This window comes from Paramisgurnus dabryanus, chromosome 10 (assembly GCF_030506205.2).
Source record: "Paramisgurnus dabryanus chromosome 10, PD_genome_1.1, whole genome shotgun sequence".
NCBI classification, from domain to species: domain Eukaryota; kingdom Metazoa; phylum Chordata; class Actinopteri; order Cypriniformes; family Cobitidae; genus Paramisgurnus; species Paramisgurnus dabryanus.
In genome coordinates this window covers 6,334,807-6,360,496 of record NC_133346.1, presented here as the reverse complement: position 1 = coordinate 6,360,496, position 25,690 = coordinate 6,334,807, and the positions used below count along the sequence as shown (strand labels likewise).

The window sequence follows — 25,690 nt, the reverse complement described above, 5'->3', positions numbered from 1 at the left end:
GGTTTGGGGCAACTTGAAAATGACTTGAGTAAATGATGACAGGATTTTCTGTGAATTTAAAACAGAAATTACAGCAGTGGTTCTCTTAAATTATTCTTTAACAAAGTCTAAATCTACCAACCCAAACTTTGGGAAACTAGACACACATGACTTCACACTGAGACTGTGAGATATATGGGAAGTAGCACAACCATACTGTGTGGACAGTAGAACTGTGAGAAGATGCGAGCGTTGGTTTCTGTTAGTTTTACTGATGTGTCCTGACAGGCAGTAGGTAGCACACCTGCTTTACCAACCCACATTCTGTCAGTCAAAAGCTTTGATTTTCAAAAAGGTGAGATGAGTCTAGAATCTTTGTAGGAAATACATGGCGCCTCCAGGCAAGGCATTATATTTGTATACAATTGGTAGCTAAAACATTTCCTGTCAGCTTTTTCAGAGTTTACCTTGCCAAACTAAAATAAATAACTTCTAGCTGTTGTGTGATCATTTCATTGATTTACATTTATGTATTTTGCAGACACTTTTATTCAAAGCAACTTACAATTCATTCAGTTTATTTTTTTATCAATATGTGTCGTGAGAATTGAACCCATGATCTTTGCTTTGCTAATGCAATGGTCTACCAATTGAGCTCCTCAGTTGCTGATTTTATATTTACAAACATAATCCAATTTTTTGACATAAATCCTTTATTTGCAAGCATTAGCATACAACATTACTTTCTGTCACAGTATCTGTCAGGTGTTTCCCTGGTCCAGTCCTATTGCAATTCTTTTCTATCTGCCATGTTTTGTAGTTCTTCTTTGTAGTTCTTTTGTTTTATTAGCCCATGTGCTTGATTGTTTCCTAGGTGTGTCTAGTTAGTCCTGATTACTCTGTGTATAAAACAAGAAAACTTACAGTATACCTCAGTGTTTATTGTCCTTTGTTGTTTGTATGTAATGGTGGTCGCCTGATCTGGTTCCATGGTCTGTGTTTATTCCTTTATTTATATCTTGTTTTATTTATATTAAAACCTATTTGCTTTTGTATATGCTGCCTGCTATCTCATCATTGCACTTTTTAAAGGGTTCACAAAGCTTTATATTTTTTATTAGGCAGATAAAAAGGCTGATCACTAACATTTCCAATGCATTTCTGATTAAAACAATTTTTAAAATGATTCATCAAATTATTCAATTATTCATTAACATTTATCAGTGGGCCTATCCCTGTGGATCAAACCTATGACCTTTTCATTGCTAAGCAATGCTCTATCCTAGAGATTTTCAAACTGTATTTTTGTATTGTGAAGCTTTTTCTGCAGACAATTTTAACAATTTAATCATAAAATATAATTATAAAAATATATATAAAATATAACATTTCAACAATTCTATTATAAAATAAGCAAATGGTTACTTTAGTAAAAACGTATATAATAATTGTATTCTTTAATAATCATTTTGTGAATAATAATAATAATAATTTAATAAGCATCCAAAAATGCTAACTCTCAAATTTCACTACAAGCTGAATTCAAAAGTTGGCAGCAAAGACGGTAAATGTAAAGTTACATTCTAGAAGAAGAGTCTGATAAACTAAATGTACTTTATGTACTTTAGAGGGTTTTGCATCGGATCTCTTCATTAACATTTAGACAGGGAGTAAGCTTATTTTTGTGCAGTTTTAACTGTGGTAAATTTACAATAACAGTTTTCCCGCGTTTTTCATACGTTTAAATCTCCCGCCGATATTTTAAATCGTAACGGTCGTAACTGACAGCTGTACAGCTGGGAGGTGTTTCCTTTACATAATCAGTGTCTTATAACCTTACTGTTACTTTGTATTTTTTGTTCTAAGACATTAAAACAACAAAATATTTACCACAAAATAAGTCTCAAATAAACTTAACCAACTAACTTGTTTAAGATGCAAATAGGCTTCTTTACCTCAGAATAGTTAATTTAATTCATTACCTCAAATTGTGAACTTGTAATTGTTTGACAAGAGCGGAGCTCCGGCGGGAGGAGGCGGAGGAAGGAGGAGCGAAGCGTCCGCCTCATCCTCTCGTGAGTGAAGGGAGAGAGTGAGAGAGTATGGAGCTCATTGTGGGTGAGTCGGACTGAGAGAACGGCGGAACGCGGCAGGAGGAGAAAAGCTCCGTGTTTAACACTGACATACAGCAAAGAGAAGACAGGCGCTGGAAACCTCCACGACGAGAAGATCAAGCGTTTGAAAGAATTCAGCGCTCCTAACTTTGAAGGACCTCGGTGAGTGCGCGTCATTGCACCCCCGGTTACCCCTCACATCTCCCCGACTCTGAAGATGCGACCGCTGCTGCTGATCGCTGGGCTGCTCGGCTTCGGTAAGTCACCGGAGTTTTTACCTCAGCTATTGTGTGCACGCGCATTCACCTGTCAGCGACTTCAGGCTCGTGGAAAGTGTCCGCGTGACTTTTATGGGGGTTCTTTGGGTGTACATTGTTGTAAATCTGGGTATTTTATAATGATTTGTGATGCGATGTACACTGTGGATTTTGGGATGCTTGAATATTGGGGTTGGTCGTTCCCTGCGCTGTCGGTCTTGCACTGTTCATGCTCGCGCGTATCGGCGCGTTTCTGACAATTGGACGCAAGTCAATACTGATCTAGTAAGGTACACATAAGGGGATCATCTGAGCAGATGGAACTGTTGTTTTTTTGTCTCTTTGTGTACAAACACATGGTTAAGCACTGGAAAACCACTGTAGTGTTAATTGCTTTTATTAATGTTCCTTAACTTCTTTTTATAGTCTATTATATGCTTTAAATCATAGTTATCAATATATGACTTTAAAGATTTCTATATTTGCGCCTATTTTATATATGATAATCAATACAAACGTATTGCCAGAGTTTTTAATTGCACGTTTTATATCCAAACAAATCTGATATATGCCCAAAAGTCCTTTGCAAGGTGTAATGTGTGTCAGTTTAAGGGGTCTTGGTGAGGTTAGGATGGATTCTTAACTATATCCATCACGACATAAGCTTTCCAGGCATGTATAAACACCTGACACTCGTTTTCATTTGCAGCATCGACTTCTGCACCTCTCCCGATGCTCTCATCAGAGATTTTGTGTTAGATGATTGTGCGAGCTCCAAATAACCCGGAGACAAACCCCCGAACGCTCACATTTAAGGTCCAGCACGGGCCAAACTCCTCATTTAAATCTGAAACCAGCAATAAAGCCTCCGGTATGGCTCCCACATGCACACTTGAGCGAATGAACATCAAATCTCAAGAGGCTTTCTGTTTTATTACTGCTTTTTATGAGTCTGTGTGCCAAGATGTTAAGCCTCGCAGGGCTCCGTGTCTTTTTCCTTCTTACCTCTCATGTGCGAGTCTTGAAAGCGAGCGCTTTGCCATCACTCTGAAAATCATTTTTTATGGCCTGCGAGGAAACACTGACAGGATTTCTACCGCAGAGTTGTGTTTACGCCATATGCACACAATGTTGCACTTCGGCAGCTCCAATATCAATGATGATATACCATTGGCCCCCTGCATGCGTAAAGTTTGTGTTGCCTTGCAGCCTCCCAGTTCGGCTGAAAACTGAGAAACGTTTCATAAACAGTTTATGAAACTACACATATAATTAACAAGCACCCCACTTCAGCCAGCTACGCCAGAGATTCATCCAAATAACAGATATTTACACTCCCCGTCAGAGAAAATGTTGCTCTAACAAGCGTGTGCTTGTGAGATGAGATGCTATCAGGTGTGCATGACAGAGCTATCTGTGTCTGTACCAGCCCCCGGGGACGTTTTGTTAACCATGGCCGACTCTTGTGTTACAAATGAACGCTGGGTTTATTTAGCATCTCCTGACAGTTAAATCGGAGCGCTGCGGCCAGGGAAACGAAGGGAGAGGAAAAGTCGATGCGATCTGACACCCTTCATCTGATCCCTTTATCTGCGCCGTGGCCCCGCTGCCTCCCCAACAGTGAGATATTTTCCTTGCAGCTCATTCGAGCTTGTCCCAAACTCCCCCGTGAAAAGGATCCTCGGGCACACCGGTTCAAAGAAACCGTACCAAGTTCTAAAACCAAGAGTTTTTTTTTTTTAAATGTCACTTTGAATGAATCTCAGAGGCTTCTTTTGTGAAACCCTCACTTCGTTTTTTGCCCATCACACGTTTCAATAAATCTCCAAACTGCGTCATTGAAGAAGCGTTAAACTAAGCTAATATTGAATTCCCCACCCCCCCAACTCCACAACTTCCTGATTGCTGCAGAGGCATCATGTTTCCTTTTTAAGTGTCATAAACACCATCAGCATTGTCAGCAGCGGTTTGCAGCCGTGGGGGCAGCGTAGCGCTTCATGGTTTTGTGCAGCCCACACTTTGCCATACAAGATGCTGTCAACGCTTGCTAACAATTACATTGCAATCAGAGCTTGTCTTTCAAAGCATTTAGACTGTGGGGGCAACGGCTGTTGTTTGTCAAGCAACCTTTGCCTTTTGTGTATGAAATTATGCACGATCTGCAGGCGAAAAAAAAGCTGTGACACTATGATAATGCCAGAGACCAACATTTTGGGTGAATGCTTTTAGTCAAATTTGATCAAAATAGTAGTGTATGAAAGAAGGAATGCGATACGTTCCCGAAGTTTTGTGGTTATTCGTTAACCTCGTATCGAAGATTTGCAGCATTCTGTCAGTAGAAGCTTAATTTTCCCTCACTCATTTCTTTTATTTCACACATCTTTGAACTCTCCACTGCCTCAAAGCCGCATTAAAGCTCTTGCTCTCGAAAAGATCTGGGTTTTGCCCAACCTAAAATGTGGTATTTAAGTGTGCTCCGCTCTGTGAAGCAACCAGGTAAACACCAATTTTCTTCTAGCCGGTCCCATCCTTCTTGCTGTCCATCCGAGCGTGTCCATTCGACTCGGGCCGGGTCAGCTCGGGAATGAGGTAGAGTGCGCTCCTGATTTCGGCACGGCCCATGCAGATGGGGTCAGCGTCCATATGCTGTCTTCTGTATTTGTTTTTATCTAATTTGATTTGAGGCAGACAGAGACAGATTAGCCCATAAATAAGTGAAGAGAAAATCACAGCTCAGGGAGACAACAGAAATAGAAAGTGCACCGTGTTATTTCGGCGCCATACCACCATCATTCCCAGTGCTGACCAGGATATGCAAACCCGACTGTCAGAAGACTTTTAATTCACTTGCAACATTATAAAGATATGAGTGATTTTACCTTGCGTAAGTCTGTTACCCTGAAACGCTGCTCTACTTATCTCCGAGTTCATTAGATCACATTAAAGCTTCAAGGCCGTCAGATTCTTGCACGTGATTTCACACTTTTCACCAAAGTTTCTTTCTTTTCACCCACACTGAAGCATTGACAGGCCTAATGGGATCTAAGCAGGTAATAACAAAGTCATTTCTTGACATGTTTGTATATGAGCAATCTTGCGTGTGTGTGTGTGTACGAGGGTCCCTGCTGTTTATGTGGGTGGCGGTTTGTCTGTGTGTATATGAGCTTATTTTTCCTCTTATCTGCGCAATCAATCATTTGATCATTTATTTCTCTCCCTCATTTGCTGAAGGGGGTTGTTTGAAAAAACATCAGCATCATTTTATTCTTGCACTATATTGCAGCTATGAATCAATGTGACGCTGCCACATATTTGCTCTGCATGGCAAACAGTTGTTAGGTTGTACTTCGTGACACGCACTGAGAAATAGACTTCCAAAAAATGGTCCCTAGCTGCCAATGTGGCGGTACCCTTTCCAAAAGTTCACCTTTGCACCTAAAGAGTTCATATTTGTATCTCAGAGGTACGAATTGATACCAACGAGTCCATATTAATACCTCAAAGGCAAATATTAGAACCTTTTGTAAAGAGTACTGCCCAAGGGACAGCTAGGTGCCATTTTTTCTGACAATATATGATTGAGTACATAAGGTTTTCTAACATGAGTTAGTGCTGGGATGATTAATCACGATTCATACTAATAATGCCTGATATCAATTTTGAATCGCAAAGCCGATATTATGCACAACTCTTTCATGCATTAGATCAGTAGGAAGTCCTTATCAATTTAAAATCACTATTAAATTGGTGCATCCTTACCCTACAGTCACATTAGCTACAAAAGTGAGCGACACCGAGCGACATGTACTCGCTTGATGGGCGTTCCTTGGCTAGTATCTAAAAGCGGTATCAAAAGTCACTTCAGAGGTATTGTTAAGTTACAAGAACAATGTTTTTGGATTTAAAAGTATTTATTTCTCGATAAAAGTAACAAAATATATGAGATAAAATGCCAAACTTATCAGATGAAATATGAATTTTCCGCCATCTTGAATTTTTCTTCGACTCAAGCCACAGACCTACATCACGCTGCCCCTAACTCCGATTGGCAGTCGCTTTGTTGCGTTGCTCAGCATTTGCATAAAATAGCCTTCTTGTCTATTTTGGCCCCACCTTGCTCGGCGCAGCAGCGAGTTCGTCGCTTGTCACCGGCAAACAGCCACTGCCTTACGTGGCCCACCCAAAGACACTCGGCAAACATAATCATTATAAACATTCTTAACTATCATGAAAATACCTTTAAAGGTTTGATAAACAGCGATATAAATATGCTTATAGGCAGTTTGTGGAGCTGTGTGTGTAAATGTAGAGTTTCTGCACAAGAGCGCCCTCTGGCTTTTGGATGTAGCAGCATTTCACCATAATTCATTGAGTAGCATAGCAAGCAGAATCGCACGATTTATCGTCCCAGCCCTAACATGAGTCTGATCTGACAAAGGCTTTCAGAAGTTTTTGTGATAGACAGCCGAACACCTGATTTGGCAGGTCGGTCTTCGTCGGAGTCTGGCGGCATTACATACAGAGCTTGTTTACTACAGCACAAATGTGTGCCACAATACAAGCATAAGCCTGGCTTATTTGAATGCAAATCTTTCGACTACATAACAGCAACCGGGGGCGGGGTTAAGTCATCTTACTGTACCTTCACATAATTCCAAGATGTTTTTCATAACAATGCATCCTTCCCTGGCCGCCAACACTTCACCCTCTAAACCGTTCTTTGTGGCCACGTTTCTGATAAGAGGCTGCACATTGACCGTTTCAAAACACAAAAATGCTTTGTCGCAGCGGAAGGGTGGATCTGAACCCCGAGAGGCACAGTTAATACTTCTTCTTCATTATTTTGTGCTAGTAAACCAAATGCTTTGATGGCATCTTTTTGATGGGAACTGCAAGCAGTCGCCACGGGAGCTTATAATAATTGTTCTCAGCATGCGTCTCTTGTGTTGTCTCTATTCATTCAAGGCAGATCTGAAAGAGCATATCGCTTAAAGCCTTTCCGATAAAGAACCTCTAATAATTTTTGAAAGATGGCCAACAACCAAGTTTACTCTCAGGAGAGAATGTGGCTGGCGGAGACTCTGTCTCTTGCTTTGTGGTGACGTCTGTAGTGGTCAGGTGGTCTCAGTACAGCATGCAAAATTGTTCACCGACAGGAAAATTATTTCCCACTAGTCTGAAACAGTGGGAAATACCAAGGGATGGGCTTGCAGAAGCCTTTTAATGCCTTGTGGCGGTTCTTGAAATAATTTGGTGAAGTTTTTATGTGGATCTTATGAAAAATTAATCTGGTTGTTTTTTTTAACCGCATGTTAAATTGTATGTTAATATCTTCTATGTTAAGTCAGATGTTTCAGGCAACCTATTCCCTACAGCGATTTTGTACTTACTTAGCAAATAGCAAATGCATGCAATTCCTATTTATTTATATAAAAAATGTCCTCTTTCATGTTCTTTACGCATTACTTCTTCAGCTTCTTCACTTTTCTATTTCACTCTTGGGACTCGATAGTGTGATACTGTAGATACAATGCTTGTTTTTTGCTAAATTGATGGAGATGTTTCTTTGCAAGTTGCTTTGGATAAAAGCATCTGCTAAATGATTAAATGCAAATGTGATATAAAGATAAAGATGCAGCAAGCAAAGCTCATAAGACTGTGTTTCTTTCTTTGTGAAATTGTCTATTTAAAATCCCTAAAAATGCAAAATGTTGGGATTTGCATTTTTCCGACTCAGCTCTCTAAGTGTTTGTCTTTGACTCGTCTCTAAACCCTTAAACCACCCAGAACAGCAACTTCTGTTCTAGGCAGTTTATCCGCGCCTTTTACGGAATAGTGAGCGAGGCCATCTGTACATTAAGGAGAGCTCGTTTTCAACTGCTGCATCAATTGCTCTGGTGCTTTGATTTAATAATGGAGAACGCTGATTCAATCAGCAGCACCATCCACAGCCCTGAAACATCCGCAGAAAATCGCACGTGAAGCGCGGACACATCCGTCTGGCACGTCCGCTTGGCTATGGACCAAGGCTAAATGGTGCAGCTTGAGTGAATTGACTCTCTTGCGACGAGCGAGCCAAAAACACGAAACCAGCTTCTTTTAATATCTGATATGTCCCACAAACAAATGAAGCAATGCGGGACACAGGAGCCCAAGCTAGATTCTGTTAAGATCCTGTCAGTCTTCTGCGGTTTGAGCCAGGAACAGGCTGATACGCAGAAATGTGTGAGCTAAGTGCAGTTTATTTTCACCTTATCAATACTGATAATGGCACCACAGAGGGCTACGTAATGAAGAATGACTGGGCAGTAATCTTATAAAAGCCGTAAAGGACGATCAGATAGCATGCACACAGACTTGGAGAGCAGAAGCGTTTTCTAAAAGTTCTCTAAAAGAAAACGATGCATCTGTCGAATGTTATTGCTCGCTGTTCGGCAGTAAGACTAAACCAAAGGTGTTAGTATGTGTGCTCACCTGACAGCTTTTCAGTACTAAAAGCTTAAAATGTATCCACTTTCTATGACTATGAAAGCCCATTTTTTGGAGAAAGATGAAACGAGGTTAAAAAGGAGACAACGGCAGGCACGCCTCAACTTCGACAGTCAGAGTTTGATTCTCTGCGAGACAAAAGGCTTCTGCAGCATTTAGAAAGCACATATTTTCCCTGCGAGAACATTAACAATAACTCAACTTTACAAGTATCGATAGTTATTCAGCAGAAACAACATAGAGTACTGAAGAGAGTCGCTGTAATTTTGAAACGTCAATATTTATTGACGTTCACAGACAGAGTCCAGCTGACCTCTGCTAAATGGGATGAAAATGATTTCTTCAAAGGTTCATATACAGCAGAACGCTTCTCATATTTTTATGCTTCTGTCTGAAACGTTTTCCCTTCGGACTCCTAAAACCTACTGAAGATATTTCTCAGACAACCGGGAGAGGAATAGCGTATGCTTTTATTTGCATCACAGATTTCCGACAAAAAACATACAAAATGTACTTTGCCATGAATTATTGCGCGTCTCAGAGGATCTCGGCAGAAAATCTGCATGAAATGATACATTTGTCTGAATTGACTATCGTGAGGCTTTACTATATGTTGATGTTTATCTTGCATTTAAAGCACGAATTTATTATAGCACACAACAAAAGAGGGCCATTTTCAGACAATTTAAATGGCTTTACAGCAATAATCATTTTAAAAAGCAAAAATGGGAAGCCGGGTTCATCCCACAGGCACTGATAAGGAATAAATGCATAATAATTATTGAACGAACGCCGTCTAACACTCATGACACCATCTACACTTATTAAAGATCAAGGTCCCAGAGGACATGACTAATGTGGGTGGCCTTACAGCAGTTACCACTTTCTAAATCAGAAGAGGCGCACTATATATCTCAAGAGTTTTTTTTCTTCATTTATTGTCATTTCTACAACACCAGCAGTTTTTGGGAAATCCGCAAAGCTTCGTCTCAGGGACATGCATCAGTGCGAAGGTTATTCAGAGTCCAGCTAAATCATCTTTAGCTCTGAAGCGCAATCTTTCTGCAAAGTACATTTTTCAGGTGGAGGAGTATTTCAGTCTGCTTTCACTCTTTTTTTTTGCTCTTGCTAATCCTGAGCTGTTTCTTTTAGCACAGCTAAAAACTTTAGGGTGGGTGCTTTGACTTGCTGCTGCATTCTCTGTGCTGCAGGCAGCTTTGAACCCCTGTAGTTCCTGATTGCTCGCAGTCCATAAATGTGTTCTCTCCGAAATCGTTCAGAGGTCGGCTGTATGAGGCGTAGTGCTGAGCTGTGTGGTTGTACCAGGCATGTGGTCTTGTTTTTTGACCCTTGGGGTTCCACGTCCCGCTCCTAATGGCCCAACCGCAGCCTCTGCTGTGCATCAGATGATGGGAACAGAAAAGACGGACTGCTGTTTTCAAACATCCCTAATGGGATTCTGGTGTAAATGATCATCTGAGAAGTAAAGACAGTAGCAGATGGGAAAGGGGGGAGACAAGACTGATGTCTTTGGTTTTCTACACTTACTCGTTTTAAATGGGACGAAAGGTGCGAAAACATTCTGAACAACAAATAAAACCCTGAGAATCCATTAGAATGTCGTTCACAGCTTTGGACTTTCATTTCATTCATTTTTTCTCTGTGAGGACATTATCATATAGCTGTCATCATTTTCGATATCATATTGAGATGAGAAATAAAGAAACACATTCCTCACTGAGCGTATAAAGACTTGCACCTTCTGTTTTCTCTAACTCATTATTATACTTTCATTTATCACAAAAAATATCGTTTTAAGACACAAAAAGTCTTTAAGGAGTTACTGCTCCCTGTTACACCCAGAATTTTTTTTTATTGCTCTGAGGTTCCTCTTTAAAAGCTTAGAAAACTTTATAGTATTTGCATCTATGTTAAATCTCAGTGATTTTGTGTTTACGAGGCATCATAATTTTTTTTCATTTTATTTATTTATCATTATTTATCTTTTTTTAAGCGTATCATTTCTAAACAATGTCTAACATTCTACATGAAATCTCCTTTTGTATTTTGCAGAAGAAAAGAGTACACTATTGTTTATAGACGGTTCAGCTGCAACAACATAAACAAATGGCTTTTGTGGACTAAACGCAACTTCCGGTAGACGTCCACGGAATTAATAACAACAAGGGACAACCTTTAAAGGGACACTACACTTTTTTTGAAAAATTCTCATTTTCCTACTCCTCTAGAGTTAAACATTTAAATTTTACTGTTTTGAAATCTATTCAGCTGATCTCCAGGTCTGGCGCTACCACTTTTTAGCATAGCTTAGCATAATCCATTATTAACCAAAGAGTTTTGATATTTTTTATATTTAAAACTGGACTCTTCTGTAATTACATCGTGTACTAAGACCGACAGAAAATTAAAAGTGGCGATTTTCTTGGCATATATGGCTAGTACCTATACTCTCATTCCGGTGTAATAATCAAGGACTTTGCTGCCGTAACATGGCTGCAGCAGGCGCAATGATATTACGCAGTGCCTGAAAATAGTCCTCTGCTATTGAAAGTTAGCAAAGGGACTACTTTCGGGTGCTGTGTAATATCATTGCACCTCCTGCAGCCATGCCGCTATATTGAATGTTTAACTCTAGGGGAGCTGGAAAATGAGCATATTTTTAAAAAAAATGATTGAAAGTGGTTAAGAAAAGTTTAAGAAAAATCGCAAGGACAAGCAAGCAAAAATCTTTTTCGGTTCAATGGTATTTCAAGCATTCTGACTTATTAACACAGTTATAGAGTTGTTTCCTCATGCTAAATGTAGGCAAAGTGTCATAAAAGCATTTGGGCGTGTTACAGAGTATTTCTGTGCCGAATGCACTTCGCCAGGGTTCGTACAATTTTCAGAAAGTTTTTTTCGATTACAGATCCAGCTGACGTTTCAGGGGTTTCTATACGTAATCTTTCTTTATATGGGCACTTCCCCCGGAAAACCCCACCCACCCATCAATCAGCGGGAGACGCTAGAACTTGCAAACATCATATCACGCGACACAGCTTTGTTTTATTTTAAAACTCAACAATGGCACAACAGAAGAAGTCTGTAAGGAGAAGAAAGCCAGCCTTATGAAAACAATGGATATAGTTTATTATCCGGGGTAGCAGCGGAGTTTTGCTTGTGTGTTTAATGCGCTGGATTTTCCCAACCGGTTCATGAGTTGCATGCGGTAAGACAGACTTTTGTCTTATGTTGGAAATAGGCGCGTGCATATTATATAAATGACACGAACATTTGGAGATATAAAGAACTGGACTACTCTATAAGTACTCCAGATTAATATCAGAAATGCAGAAACAGCACGTGTTACGTAAGCTTTAAAGACAGAAATACAAATTCTTGTTATTTTTCTTTTCCATGCTGTGAATTCACCTGTTTCTTTTCACAAACATAAAAAACGCATTTCAGAATGAAGCGAGAAGGTCACAGCTCGCTTTCTGAGGCAGATGCTTGAGACTTGAGCCCATGGCAAGGTTGTTTTAGGCCGCGGTGAGGTTTCCTTCAGTCGCCTGTGATGTAAGTAGGACAAACTCAGGATGCCTCAGAAGATCTCTGTCTTTTTAATACCACTGGTGACCAGAGGGTCTGAAAGACAGAGGTTAGAGATAGAGATACAGCTCTGGCAGAGAGCAAATAAGGAGATATGACATGTCCCTGTAATGGGTCTTTAATGTCAGATAGCAAGAAGACACCGGAGACCTGTGTGGGTGCTTGCACGCTTACTCCTGGCTTTTAGGGGCGTGAAAGAATAGAAATATCAGCATAGGTGTGAAAAAGAGTGGAGACAACATTTCATTTGGCTTGTCAGTTGTCACAGGTCAAGGGAAAACATCTCCTGTGGCTCAGAGACCTGATGTGAGTAGAAGCTCTTAGAGAAAGAAGAGAAAATAAGAGAGCGCGAGTATCCGTCCATGTGTTGACTGGACTGTCTGACGAAAATGTGCATTACGATGGAAAAATAGTCAAAAACATGTAGTTAAAGCTCAGGATGTCAAACGCACCCTCGCACTCAACAATGGCATGGACTCGCATCAGATAGCCTCCATTTTCCCCCAGCCGAAACACGAGCCTGTCAAGACATTTAAATGTGAGGAGATTTGATGTGACAGACAGGTTGAGACATATGCTTCCTTTGAAATCATTGACAGACAAATGTCTTTGAGAATCACATGTCAGTCTGGACTTCCAGTACTTGATGATTTGGGGATCTCTTCTATTGTAAAGCACAGACAGGCCAGAGTCTCATGCTTATGACCTCTTTTTCCCTGCAATTCCGGCTTTTCTAATCTCTCCTTTTGGGACCGTCAGGCAAACTGAGTGGCGGTTTGTTTGGCAGATTGTAGACGCTGCATTTATTTCTTACTGATGGCGCTGCCGCTCTTTCTTTAACCTGTCCGCCCTGAACACCTCGCTGTCCTGCCTGAGATGATTTCTTCATGGTTGAATTATAGGACAGGATGGGTATTAACCGCCCAAGTTTCTCTTTCACAGACTGTCTTGTATTCAGTGATGAGAAAGTTGTATTATAGGCTTTTTTCTGCTTTTATAATAGGGAATCTAGATAATGTTGCATTCAAACTCACCGTGTCAGACTGAGAGCCATGACTTGAAATTAAAAAGGCTTTTGTAACAAATTTGGTCTTCACATTACATTGTAACAGTCTTTGCGATTCTGCATCTTTGAGAGAAGATGGGATTGTTGAGCTGTCATACCGCTCTGAGATTTCCCCAAGGGCTCATAACGCTACAGGGCAAACCCCGGCGCTTGACTTAACTTCACTCCTCTATGGCACAGGATTGCCTTGGGTCTTTTTGCATTTACAGTTCTTTTCTTGTACTTTCTCCCCAGCGTGCCTTACAAACAGTGGATACAGTACGTTGTGTGCATTAATATAGAAATTAATTGAGCTATTGGCTCATCCAATCAAATTCAAAGTTTAAGTTTTAATGCCAAAGTTTTGTACGTGTACGCAGGGGTCCTGACATATTACAGGGTGTATGACATATTTTTTGTCATCAAAAGAGTGCACGTATACTTGCTGTACATGCACAGCTAGATTTTTGAAACCCTGCGTACATTGTACGTGTAGGTCGTGCATGTGCCTACAGGAGACTGTAGTATGAAGCCCAGGAGATGCGCCGAACGTCTGTTTACATGCACGAGTCAAATAAACTATGGCCCTGTCCCAAATGGCACACTCTGAACTTTGATGATATCATGTAGTGCAGAACTTAGGGACCCTTGACCAAAGTCCACAAGGGCGCACCGGAGTCGTATTTTGGGACTTGAGCGTCAGGCCAGAAAATAGGAAGAGAAGTTGCCCCATCAGTGTGAATTTTTCCCGTCTGTCGTCTGATTGCTCTTTTGCAAAGACTTCTGGGTTGGTAAAGTGTGTGAAGCCTGCATCCAGGGTGCCAAGGGGGTGCTGATTAGTACACTTTGGAGCGTAAAATTTACAGATGGGACACCCTAATGACTCGTAGACTAAGGGCGCACTCACATTATCCAAACCAAACCGCGCCCTTGCTGGCTTGCAGAAGTGGACTTTAACATTACGATGGGTTCCAGTGTTAAGAGAGCGCTTTACTTCCTGCTTTGTTCAAAACAATCGCAACCTAATGACGAAAGCGTGCCCGGACTCGGATTGATAAATTTACAGTGTGAGTGCATGCATCTGGGGGAGTAGGGAGGGGGGACAATCGCGCCCTAAAGGTGCATTCATACGGGTGTAAGCGTTAACACTTGACGGAAAGGCTTGTCTGAAACGTGGCCAAAAGCCAATCACAGTGGTCGCAACCTATGCTCCGATCTTCCATAAACGTAATTGGCTGGCTCTGCCTAGGTTATTTGCATAAGGTGATCTGATTGGCTAATGCACGTGTTGCCACTTGAAAAGTTGAGAAATGTTCAACTTCTGCTGCGAGCAACGGCACCGACGTGGCGCCGATGGATCCACAATTCAGTTTGGCAACGCATGACGTCACCCATTCAAAGTGAATGGGAAGTTTTACCCCCCGTGTGAATGCACGGTAAGTGGGCACGTGCAATTTAAGGCCACGAGATTAAAAATCCACATAAAGTGCGCCATTTGGGATAGGGCCTCTAGTTGGCAAGGATGTGTGCTCGACCACGCATGTATGTTCGCATGGACGTAAAAAACAGACTATACTCCGGGCTTTATAGTACAAACAAAACAGCTGGAAAAGCCTGGGCTGTAAGTTCAAGACAAAGTTAACTCTTTCATCGCCAGTTTTTTAAAAAAAGTTGCCAGCCAGCGCCAGCGTTTTTCATGATTTTCACCAAAGTTTAATGCCTTCCAGAAAATGTTCTTCTTTAAATATATAAACATACAATATACCAAATGAAAGAACAGACCCTCTCCTTTAAAAAAAAAAGAAAAAACGTTTCATCCTACCTTCAATAGTTCTTTTGCAAACAGTTTTTGAATATGGGTAGGTTTCTAGAAAAACACCAAATTTTGAGCAAAAAGCAGAGATAATAAAATTTTTGTGACGGACTTTTCAAAGAGATCCCATTCAGAGCGATCTTTAAAACAGACATGGACATGCAGCAGCTTGCCATAGGGCAATACTTCAAGGTTTAAAAAGTTGCCACCTGGTGAATAATAGCGGTATTGCGGAAAGATGGAAAATCTCGTCATTGGCAGGGAAGCGTTTTCTCGACAATCTCGTCAATGGCGGCGAAAGAGTTAAGGAATTACACAAGACTGTCTTTTCCCTAACATATATTTGCAATCTCAGCACATCAGGTGTAGACAGGAATTTTTTGGACTATTAAAGAACTCACGGCTTCTGAAAAAAATCTTGCGCAGTTATTTTAAAGACTGCAAGTTCTTCGCTTTTCTCCTGGGCTTTGTTTTCCGGCCAGCTGGAGAAGACAAGCTGTGTCACATACAGTAGCTGCGTCAGACTTGCTGGACATGTGCTGTTTTGAACTTTGGCTTTGATTGCTGGGGCATGAAAGCGAGTCAGCAAAAGTGTGAAATGTAAAACTGGCTGAGGGGAAGCAGAATTCTGCATGCCAAAAAAAGTCTTTGGGCACATCGAGAACTGTAAGCCTTGTAATTTTTCAATTAAGAAAGACAGTTTCACAGTAACTGATTTCTGCGTTGTGTCTTTTGTATTAATTAACTGGATTTTATACTACATCATGCGGCATTAAAATAACCGACTTTGCACATTTGAAAAGAAAACAATTAGCACAATTTAATGCTTAATAACTAATAGAAAACTAGTTCAGATTAATTTAGGTCGGACATGTGGATGTTATTGATAAGTGACTTAATATTCTCGTTGTGACTCGGAGGATAAAAAGTCATCAGCGGGAAAACCGAAATGCTCTGTGCTTTTAGAATATGCAAAACAAATAATTACTTTGACTTTGAAGAATAAACATGAAGAATTAGGCTGGAACAACAGGAAAGAAAAGATACTTCAATAAATGAGCGTTTTCAGTGTCTTTATCTATGCAGTCTGCTGCGTAATTTGTCGCAAAAACATGCAAAATACATAGCCGTCTGCTCTGGTGGGCATAAGTGTTAAATAATTACAATAAACTGCCTAAGGTTTCTCTAAACCAGAGAACTTCAAAGAGCCCAACTTATATTTGACAGAGAAAAAGCTCACACTGTCATGCTCTATTTTTACATTGACTTCAGCTCCCACTGAAAACCGCCTCTTTATGCGTCTCATAATCCCATTGCCCCCTGTGTTATGTGTTATTGTGATATTTCATCAAAGCTCCTGGGAGCAGCGGCGTTGGATGCTAGAAGGTTACTCTGCAAATGAAAACACCCAAATGATGTCTACTTTACCTGAAAAACAGAAATAACACGAAATGATGGCAGACGTAAAAGCGGATGATGACAGTAAAGGCTGCAATGAGAGAATCTGAAGAATGCAGAAAACACACAGAAAGAGTTGCTGTTAATAGTGAAACGTTTTTGCTTCAGCATATTTCCGGATCGGTTCAGTCTTCAAACCAGTCTCCCAAAGGACTCCGCAACTGTTACTGCTGAGAAAATCTTTTTAGGGGAAATGATGTGGATCTTCTAAGGTTTAACAGGGACCGCAATAGCCATGTGCTTCTGCGCGCATCAGTCTGCTAAAAGGTGAAATTGTATTTAGTCTTTTAAATAAACATGGATGGGGCAAAGTAAAATTAACCAATAATATCACAGCCTATAAAGCCTTGTTTATACTCAGGCCTCAGTCTGCACCATGAGCCTCGATTCAGCAAACTGGTGTTTATACTTGACTCACTCGCTGTTGCATTAGAACTAAATAAATAAATTTTGGAGCATGAATAAAACAACATCTCTTAGAAAATGTATAAAACTCTCAAATATTTCTTTATGAAAATGAATTCTTGTTTTACAAGTAAACTTTGCATACTTTACAAGTGGATGCCAAAAGTTAAAATGCTGCGTATAATTATTTACAACATTCGACCCCTCAATATATGTAGACGTGTCAGCCATTTGTGAACAGTCCAGATGGATGCGTCACTCACAGCTTTTCAGGATACACTGTTTAGCCTTTGGTAGTTTGGTTGCAATTTTTTTAAATACAGTAACATTTTAATGCAGTGTTCAGTAACGCTTTTTGTCTTGGTGTTTTAACCATTTAGAATATTTGGGTCTCATTTAAAGAAGGAATAATTGATGACGGGCCATTGAATTATAAGAAAATAATGCACACCCAAGGTGGTTATGTGGCACGAGGCGAAGCGGAGTGCCATTACACCACGGGTGTGGATTATTTTCTTATAATTCAATGGCCCGTCATCAATTATTGACCGGAATCAATTATTCCGCTTATACCACGGTTAACAAAAATATTGCTCTGGTGCCTATTTTTAAGACATTGTAAAGGTTAGGTGTGCGGTTATTGAAAAATAATCAACACCCATGCACCATTTCTCAACCAATCAGAATAAAGCATTCAACAGACACGTGGTACACAGTCAGCATGCTTGCTCTCGGGATTTGCGTAAAAATCTAATTGATCCCAATTACCTTTTCACATATATCAAAACTTTACTTTTATAAATAAAATTCTGCCAGAATACTGTCAATTTGGCAATACTGGGTTTCATGCCGCCTTAGACCATTTGAATATGGCGGAAGACCTACATATAGAAAAAGGGGTGGGTATTGGCAAGGGCCTCACGATACGATACATATCACAATACATGGGACATGGTACAATGTATCACAATACAATTAAATAAGTTGCATATTACGTTGCATATTACGATACCTTGCAATACTTTTTTTACTTTTTTTAAAAGCCAAACTGCTTCCACACGTTGGCTTTAAAAGCTACAGGCGTTTTTAAATGTTCTGCCATTTTCTCACTCCCGCTAACTTCTGAGACATTGGCTGAATGGCTGTATATGACAGACAACTGGATAGCGACAACTACAGCAGCGGCGGAGAAGGCTGTTTGACGCACACAGAGGGATTTTTTGGTGTTTTAATATACCGATACTAGAGATTGAAATATTGTGTGAAAATATCACGATAGTTAGCTGTATCGATATTTTTGCACTGCCCTATATGGAAACAGCTGCTTATGACTTCTAGTTATCTAGTTATGCATATCTATGGTGCACACCACTACACGAAATAGTGGCTTGCGCATAACTGCCCACACACGATGATGTCATTCTTGTCGTGCACAAATTTGCACTCGTGACCCGGAGACCCGCACGTTCATGCGCTGTTCATCCTTTAACGATAAGTTGCTTTAAAGATTTTCCATTAAGTGACTCTGGGCTGTTGGCAGAGGCAAAGTTTGAGCGGGGAGAGACAGAATGATGGAGATCAGTAACAATAGAGGGGGATAATTGTGCCAGAATCACAACCATCTGGTCTCAGTCTCCTCACAGATCCCCATGCACAGCTTGCAATCCTTCCTCTAAAATCCTTAAATCCTCACAATCTGCCACACGCTCTTCTGATGTGACTGTCATCAGCCTCTCCCAAGTTCTCTCCTTTCTCATGTTCTTCCCCTCCTTTCCCACGTAGATCCGTTTTTGATGATACATGTATCTATCGTTTGGCCCTTAGGAATGCATTGTCTAATCTGTGCAGAAAAGCTTGTTGTTAATGGACATTCAAGATGAACTGAGGATTATTAATTCCAGCCGGATGTATCAAGGACAGATAAAGACAAAACATTTTTGTCCTACAACCATGTTACGAATGTACTCACAGAGGAATAGTTATATTTGCAAAGATGACTACATGTCCTCCATGGTCAATGTATAAGTTATTAAGCTCTTTGTTTAGCTCTGTTTTTACTGTTCTTAGAAGGCACTTAGTTTTTACTTGAACCTGCGTGCATGCATTTCAGTGGTATCTTTTTACATTAAAATTTTACATTCATGCATTTTATCCAAAGCGACTTGAAATCTATTAAAAAGGTATAAATATGATCAGCCTGTGTGTTTCAAAGGGATGGAACCCATGACCTTTGTGCGGCTAACACAATGCTTTAGGAACTGAGTTGCCTGACTACTGCATGTATTTTCTTTTTTGGAGTCCCGGGGCTTTGTGCTATCCTGGGAAAACTAAATGATGCTTCGTATGTGGTATGACGCTGCGAGGCAATGCAAGGCCAGATAAGTGGTAATTGTGTGAAGTTAGCAAAAAAATTATTTAACAGATCTTATTTGGAACAGGTTTTATAGCCAGGCATACAAGAGCTTCAAAATTAATCAAAATTAAATAAATATCAAGATATGGCTTAGTGTGATTATAAGTGCACAGCATATTATAAAGTAATGAGGTTATGCAATGTTGTGGTCAGCACATAATATTTAAGTGGGTTGTGTTCAAAATAGCTAACGCTGAGAGGCAATAAGTCCACATGTGTGACCCTGCCTGTGAAAACCAAGTGAAAACCCCTTACCCATACACTTTCCCTTACCCTGTCATTTAGCGCGTTCAAGTGAAGGGCTAGGGATGTCTCAATTCTCTTTTAGTTGGAGGGGTAGGTAGAGGGCCCCCTTCAAACAAAGATTTTAGGGACCTCACTTCACAACCAAGAGGTAAGAAATTTTCCAACATCCAAGTCTCCCACTCCAAAAAAATATTGGGTTGTTTTTAACCCAGGGCTGGGTAACTATTGGACAGAACACATTTCTGGGTTAAAATGACCAAAATAATGAGTTGTTTTTACCCAACTGCTGGGTTATTGTTAAACAAGATTTTTCTCATTTTAATGGATTTTAATAGAACCCAACACTTAACAGCTTTTTTCAACGGAGTTTCAAAGGACTCTAAATGATCCCAACAAGGCAAAAGGGTCTTATCTAGCGAAACGATTGTCATTTTTGACAAGAAAACAAAAAATATGCACTTTTAAACCACAACTTCTCGTCTATCTCTGGTCCTGAAAAGCGCCAGCGCGACCTCGCGTAAATGTGTAGTGATGTAGAGATGTCACGTGTTACATATATGAAACGCACATTTGCGGACCATTTTAAACAATAAACTGACACAAAGACATTAATTAGTATCAGTTGACATACAACAACGTCGGAACGGTCCTCTTTCTCCACACTTGTAAACACTGGGGCGTAGTTTTGCGTTCGTCCTCTGTGACCTCTTGACGTGATTGTCGCGCTGGCGCATCACAGGACTGGATAAAGATGAGAAGTTGTGGTTTAAAAATGCATATTTTTTATTTTTCTTGTCAAAAATGACAATCGTTTCGCTAGATAAGACCCTTATGCCTCGTTTGGGATTGTTTAGAGTCCTTTGAAACTCCATTGAAAAAAACTGTTAAGTGTTGAGTTAAGTGTTAAGTGTTGGGTTCTATTAAAGTCCATTAAAATGAGAAAAATCCTGCAATGTTTTCCTAAAAAAAACATAATTTCTTCTTGACTGAACAAAGAAATAAATCAACATTTGGGATCCCATGGTGGTGAGTAAATTATCTCGATTTTTTTTTTAAGAAAATTGACTAATCCTTTAATTGATTACCAAAGCACTATTTTCATTAAAACATAATATTAGTAATAATTTTACTATCACTGTCATTGAATCTTTTTTATACAACACAAATGTGAGTGTCTAATGCAACTATCGTTCCATAAAAGAAAAAAGGGTGAGAAAATGATTTTACTCTTGGCTGCACTCTCCATTTAGGAGCACAGTGCCTTATACAGTAGTAAAACAGTACCCTATTAAGTTTTAAAATGCTCATGAACATATAGCCAGAGACATGAACATACAGTACTTTACAGAGTAATGCCTGTATTGCTGATCGCTGCTTTGTTTTGGATACTATCTTTGTTACCTGAAATACTTAGTTTGTGTACCTTCAAGGGTGAAAGAGGGTTGGGAAGAAATACCCAATATAATGGATTGGTTTAATGCATAGTACTTTCACAAAGCTTAGCCGTCTATCAGCAAGATTCATCACCCTAAAGCCTGCTGACCATTCATGGGTTCCTCTCAATGTCATGACCAAACAGAAATTCCGGATGTTCTCCATAAATTTTGAAGTGTAGTAAAGTTCTAGGAGATTCCACACCAGTCCTGTTTGTGGCATTCATTACCCTTTGACATTTCACTTTATCTTTTCCCAGAGCTTCCCAAGAGCAATGAATATTAAACATGCAGCATGTTTGTAAAGCAGCTTCTAGGTTTGCCCATCGGCTGAATGTGGAGCTGTGTTGTGAAGCTCCAGTCTCCTGTGAATAGGAGGATATTCGGCTCCTGCAGATGCTTGAATAAGAGATGCAGAAATTTGTACCTCAGAGATATAATAAAGTGCAAGGATCATATTTCGGTCTTCAACATAAAGTGGGCTCTAGCATAAATGTATACAGCAAACAGTCAGCGTGGGAGCCAAGCTTGGTTTATGGGTGCGCTTTCCAATCGACGAGAGGCAACCAATGCCTGCTAGAACTTTTTGTTTGTTATTCCCACAAGAAGCATTTCATTAGCTTCGCCGCTGATTCTCAACGAAAAGTTTTTTTCCCCAAATGAATTTCTGCTGACATGTGTCATGGTTTGCCCAGTCTCTCACAGAGAGGTCGAGGGAGGTCGAATGTAAAATTTTGAAGCACACAAATAAAAATTAGATATGAATTTGAATTAACACCACACAATCGTAATAAAAAATGTGACTTGTGATTATTGCCAATGGGTTATGATTATAAATATGCAAAATAGTCTTGGGGCAACATAGCAGCTGCAACCAAGCAAATTGTTCAAAGCGTTTAAATCGTTCTTGTGGGCAAGAAGTTTTGTATGAACATTACACAAAAACAGTAAGAAGCAAACAAACAGAGAATTGAATAAAATGACCAATTAACACATTACAAGCACACTTTTCTCTCCATCAATTACACTAACTTCATTACCGTACTTATATCAGATCAGTCATGTTTTATGTTTCTTTGGCCTACCGAGTGTCACACATCAAATGTTCTTGCATCTTTTGATGCATCTGATCTCACCGTAAAAGCTTTTATCATAGCGCAGCTTGCATAAGTAAGTGACCCTCTTTGAATGAATTTTGAGACTGTCCTAGTTTGTTCTGCTTGAGAAGCCTCTTCATCTCCTCATTTACATCTGATGAAAGCGTGCACCACTTACTTTGACTTGTCCTACATCGCCTGTCCATTCATTTTTTTCATTTTAGTGTAATTTGCTAAATGTTTTGGCAAAACACGACCGTCACATGTATGGTCATTTTTATTGAATTTCATTAATATTTAATTGAAGAAATTGAACACAACAGCTACTGTAGATGATTGCTGATGCATTCCGTAAACAAACATACAGTGCTATACCAATGCTATCTAATGGCAATTCGTACGTATTAATACAAGATATTAATTCGTACGACCACATTCGTACATTTTTGTGTGGTTTTGTTATTGTTTTTTATAATAATCGTACGTTTTTGCACAATTGACTTCATACCAATTCGAATTAGCCAACTTGTTAAATGTGTAAGAATTTTCGTAAAATCAGGCTGGCTATGCGAAGTTAATCGTGCAAAAACTTACGATTCTCATGAAATAAAACAAAACCCAACCCCTAACCCCGCACCTAACCCCAACGTCACAAGAGTCAAGGCAAATCGTACAAAATCTTGCGAATGTGGTCGTATGAATTAACGCGAATTAGCCAACTCGTAAAATATGTACGAATTCTCGTGAGATAGCATTGGCAATGCGTATCTTTACTATGCTGTTTTCAGCTGTGAAGATCTATTTGAATAGAGATCAGTAAATTTAGGATTTGAATATGTTTTATCCTCTTATATTTATCATCTTTGTAACAATTATTCATTTACTACATTCATAATTATACGAATTATACTATTTTTTTAGTAATTCCATGTGTACAAGCAATGGCCAAAGATGTTTTATAAAACTAGAGTAAAAAATAGCCACTCCACACTACTCTGGCATAATTAACTTCATTGTAACAAACAAGTCTGAAGAAAATGTTCCAAAGCTTTCAGATTTTTTGAAGTGAATGGCTCTTTTATATGTTGGACAATCATGTCCTGAACTCCAAGTTCTTTTAAGGACAGAAACACAGCAGAAGTTCACATTTGTGATTTTAAGACAAATCACCTCTCTTTACCTCAGCCAGGCAAAAAGAACAGTTTTTTTATGGGATCTGCTTTTTATTTCACAGCGAGTGAAGCAGTTACAGGGTCATAGTCCGCCACCCACGAAATTAGTCCTGTGCTTTGCCCCCCTTACAGGGGTATTTTATTAGACACAGGTGACGGAGACTTCTACTGAGCTTCTGCCTAATTACAATGAACGTGAAGCTTGTGTCACTTTGATCCTCTTCGCTCTTAAAAAATCAGCTTAAAAGAGAATATTTCAACACTAAACCTTTACAGTGTTAAACATGTATATCAAAGACTGCTCAGTGGAAATGTCAGCTGGTTTTTGCTTGGTTTTAGCTCCTCATGATGGGTTACAGTAATTTTTTCAGTGTATAGTACTGTATATGACTGTCTAAACCAAATGCAATGTATTTGCATTTACATTTATTCATTTAGCAGACGCTTTTATCCAAAGCGACTTACAAAGGAGAAAGCATTTAACATTTTATTAATAAGCTAACAATAGGTTTCTACGGGTCCACAACCCAATATATAAAATACAGCATTGTTATTTTGTAGATTTTCCAAATTACTATAAAATTAATTTAAGTGACCCCTGGACCACAAAACCAGTGAAAATTGGCAATTTTTTTAAATTGAGATTTACAATGTATGTACGCTTTCCATTGATGTTAGGATAGGACAATATTTGGCCGAGATACAACTATTTCAAAATTTGGAATCCAAGGGTGCAAAAAAATCTAAATATTGAGAAAAATGGCAACACATATTACTAATGATTAATACATTTAGGAAATTTTACAAAATATCTTCATGGAAAATTATCTTTACTTAATATCCTAATGATCTTTGGCATAAAAAAATTGCCAAATTGTGTGTATTTCTGGCTATTGCTAAAACATACCTATGCTGCTTATGACTGGTAGCACAGGTATATGTGGTCTAGGGTCACATATGTAAATGGTGGTAAATGCACAAATTCACTGCATATGCGCACATGCACATTGATGCATTTAGGTCTTTAATATAATGCATACATATATTTTTAAATATAAAAATGTAAACGATGGTCAGATATTGCCTACAGTTCTTAACAAACGTGCGTGTTTATAGGCGCCGAAATTCTTTCTCCGCTGGTGGGTGTTCGTCATAGCATCAAGCAATGCTTAGGTTACTTAGCAACGAAAGACGCGCTTTGAAGAGGAGGAAAGTGGCGCGGTCACGTTTTCCGCATGGTTTTAGATGCGACATGTGAAGTAAATGTGAAGCAACTGTGATATGTGTTTGGCAATTTCGGTGGCTGCTCGAGCCGAACCCCCGGAGCACCCAGGGGATCGGCGCATACCGCCGTGTTTATTGTAGCACTTCCACTCAAGAAACAACAAGTGAGAAACCTTTTTGGGGTTATAATGTTTCCAGCTGCGCTGAAAACGCGTTCTGGTGGGGTACTGGTAGCGCAGATTGATACGTTTTCATGAGTAACCCTCATATGCAGGCTGTATATGTCATCAAGCCTGGTTTATTATTTTCAGAAATTTGCAAGTCATAAGCATATTACAACAATGTATGATTAACAAAGAATAATAGTCAACTTTATAATTGTTAATGTTATGAAATAAGAAATTGTAGCTTGCAAATGCGACCTCCGGAGGCTACAGTGTTCGGATTGAGAAACGGCAAATATCTTGCCTATTACCTCTGCGACTTAACCTCTGCGAAACATTGTAAGTTAAAGCCCGGAGTATAGTCTTTTTGCACACGGTCGCACACACAAAGCATTTTTTTATTTGACTTATGTGCATTGTGACAATATGCAAATGCATTTCCTGGACTACATACTAGATTCTCCTGTATGCGCATGCGCGACATTACAAAAATCCATACAGTGTGCGTGCGTAAAGTGTGCGCATGCTATTCTGATGACGAAGATACGTGGATGCTCGCGTCCTATGCACAAAAACTGAACTATACTTCTAGCTTAACACTCTAAAAGGTAACATAGCCCTCCAGAAATGCCATTTGTCATGCTTTTCATGTGAAACCTAAATGTCGAAAGGTTGAGGTGCAGACAGGCGTCTTGTAAAAGGCCTTTAATGTTAAAAAAACAAAGCTATTTTTTTACAGGCTACCCAGATGATTTATGGAAACTGCAAAAAG

General features: G+C 39.6%; 1 protein-coding gene across 4 annotated transcripts in view; it reads left to right on the top strand.

Moving 5' to 3' along the window:
* The first annotated feature begins 2,045 nt into the window (after window positions 1-2,045).
* kirrel3a (kirre like nephrin family adhesion molecule 3a) overlaps window positions 2,046-25,690 on the top strand; it is a 169,658-nt gene continuing 146,013 nt past the window's right edge. For 2 of the 4 annotated variants that reach the window (XM_065261240.1, XM_065261215.2), the window contains exon 1: window positions 2,047-2,350. In XM_065261240.1, coding sequence (XP_065117312.1) covers window positions 2,311-2,350 — 40 coding nt within the window. In that variant the 5' untranslated portion in view covers window positions 2,047-2,310. Of the gene's footprint in view, window positions 2,351-25,690 lie in introns of all 4 variants that reach the window. The other 2 variants (XM_065261232.2, XM_065261223.2) reach the window with 2 other exon arrangements.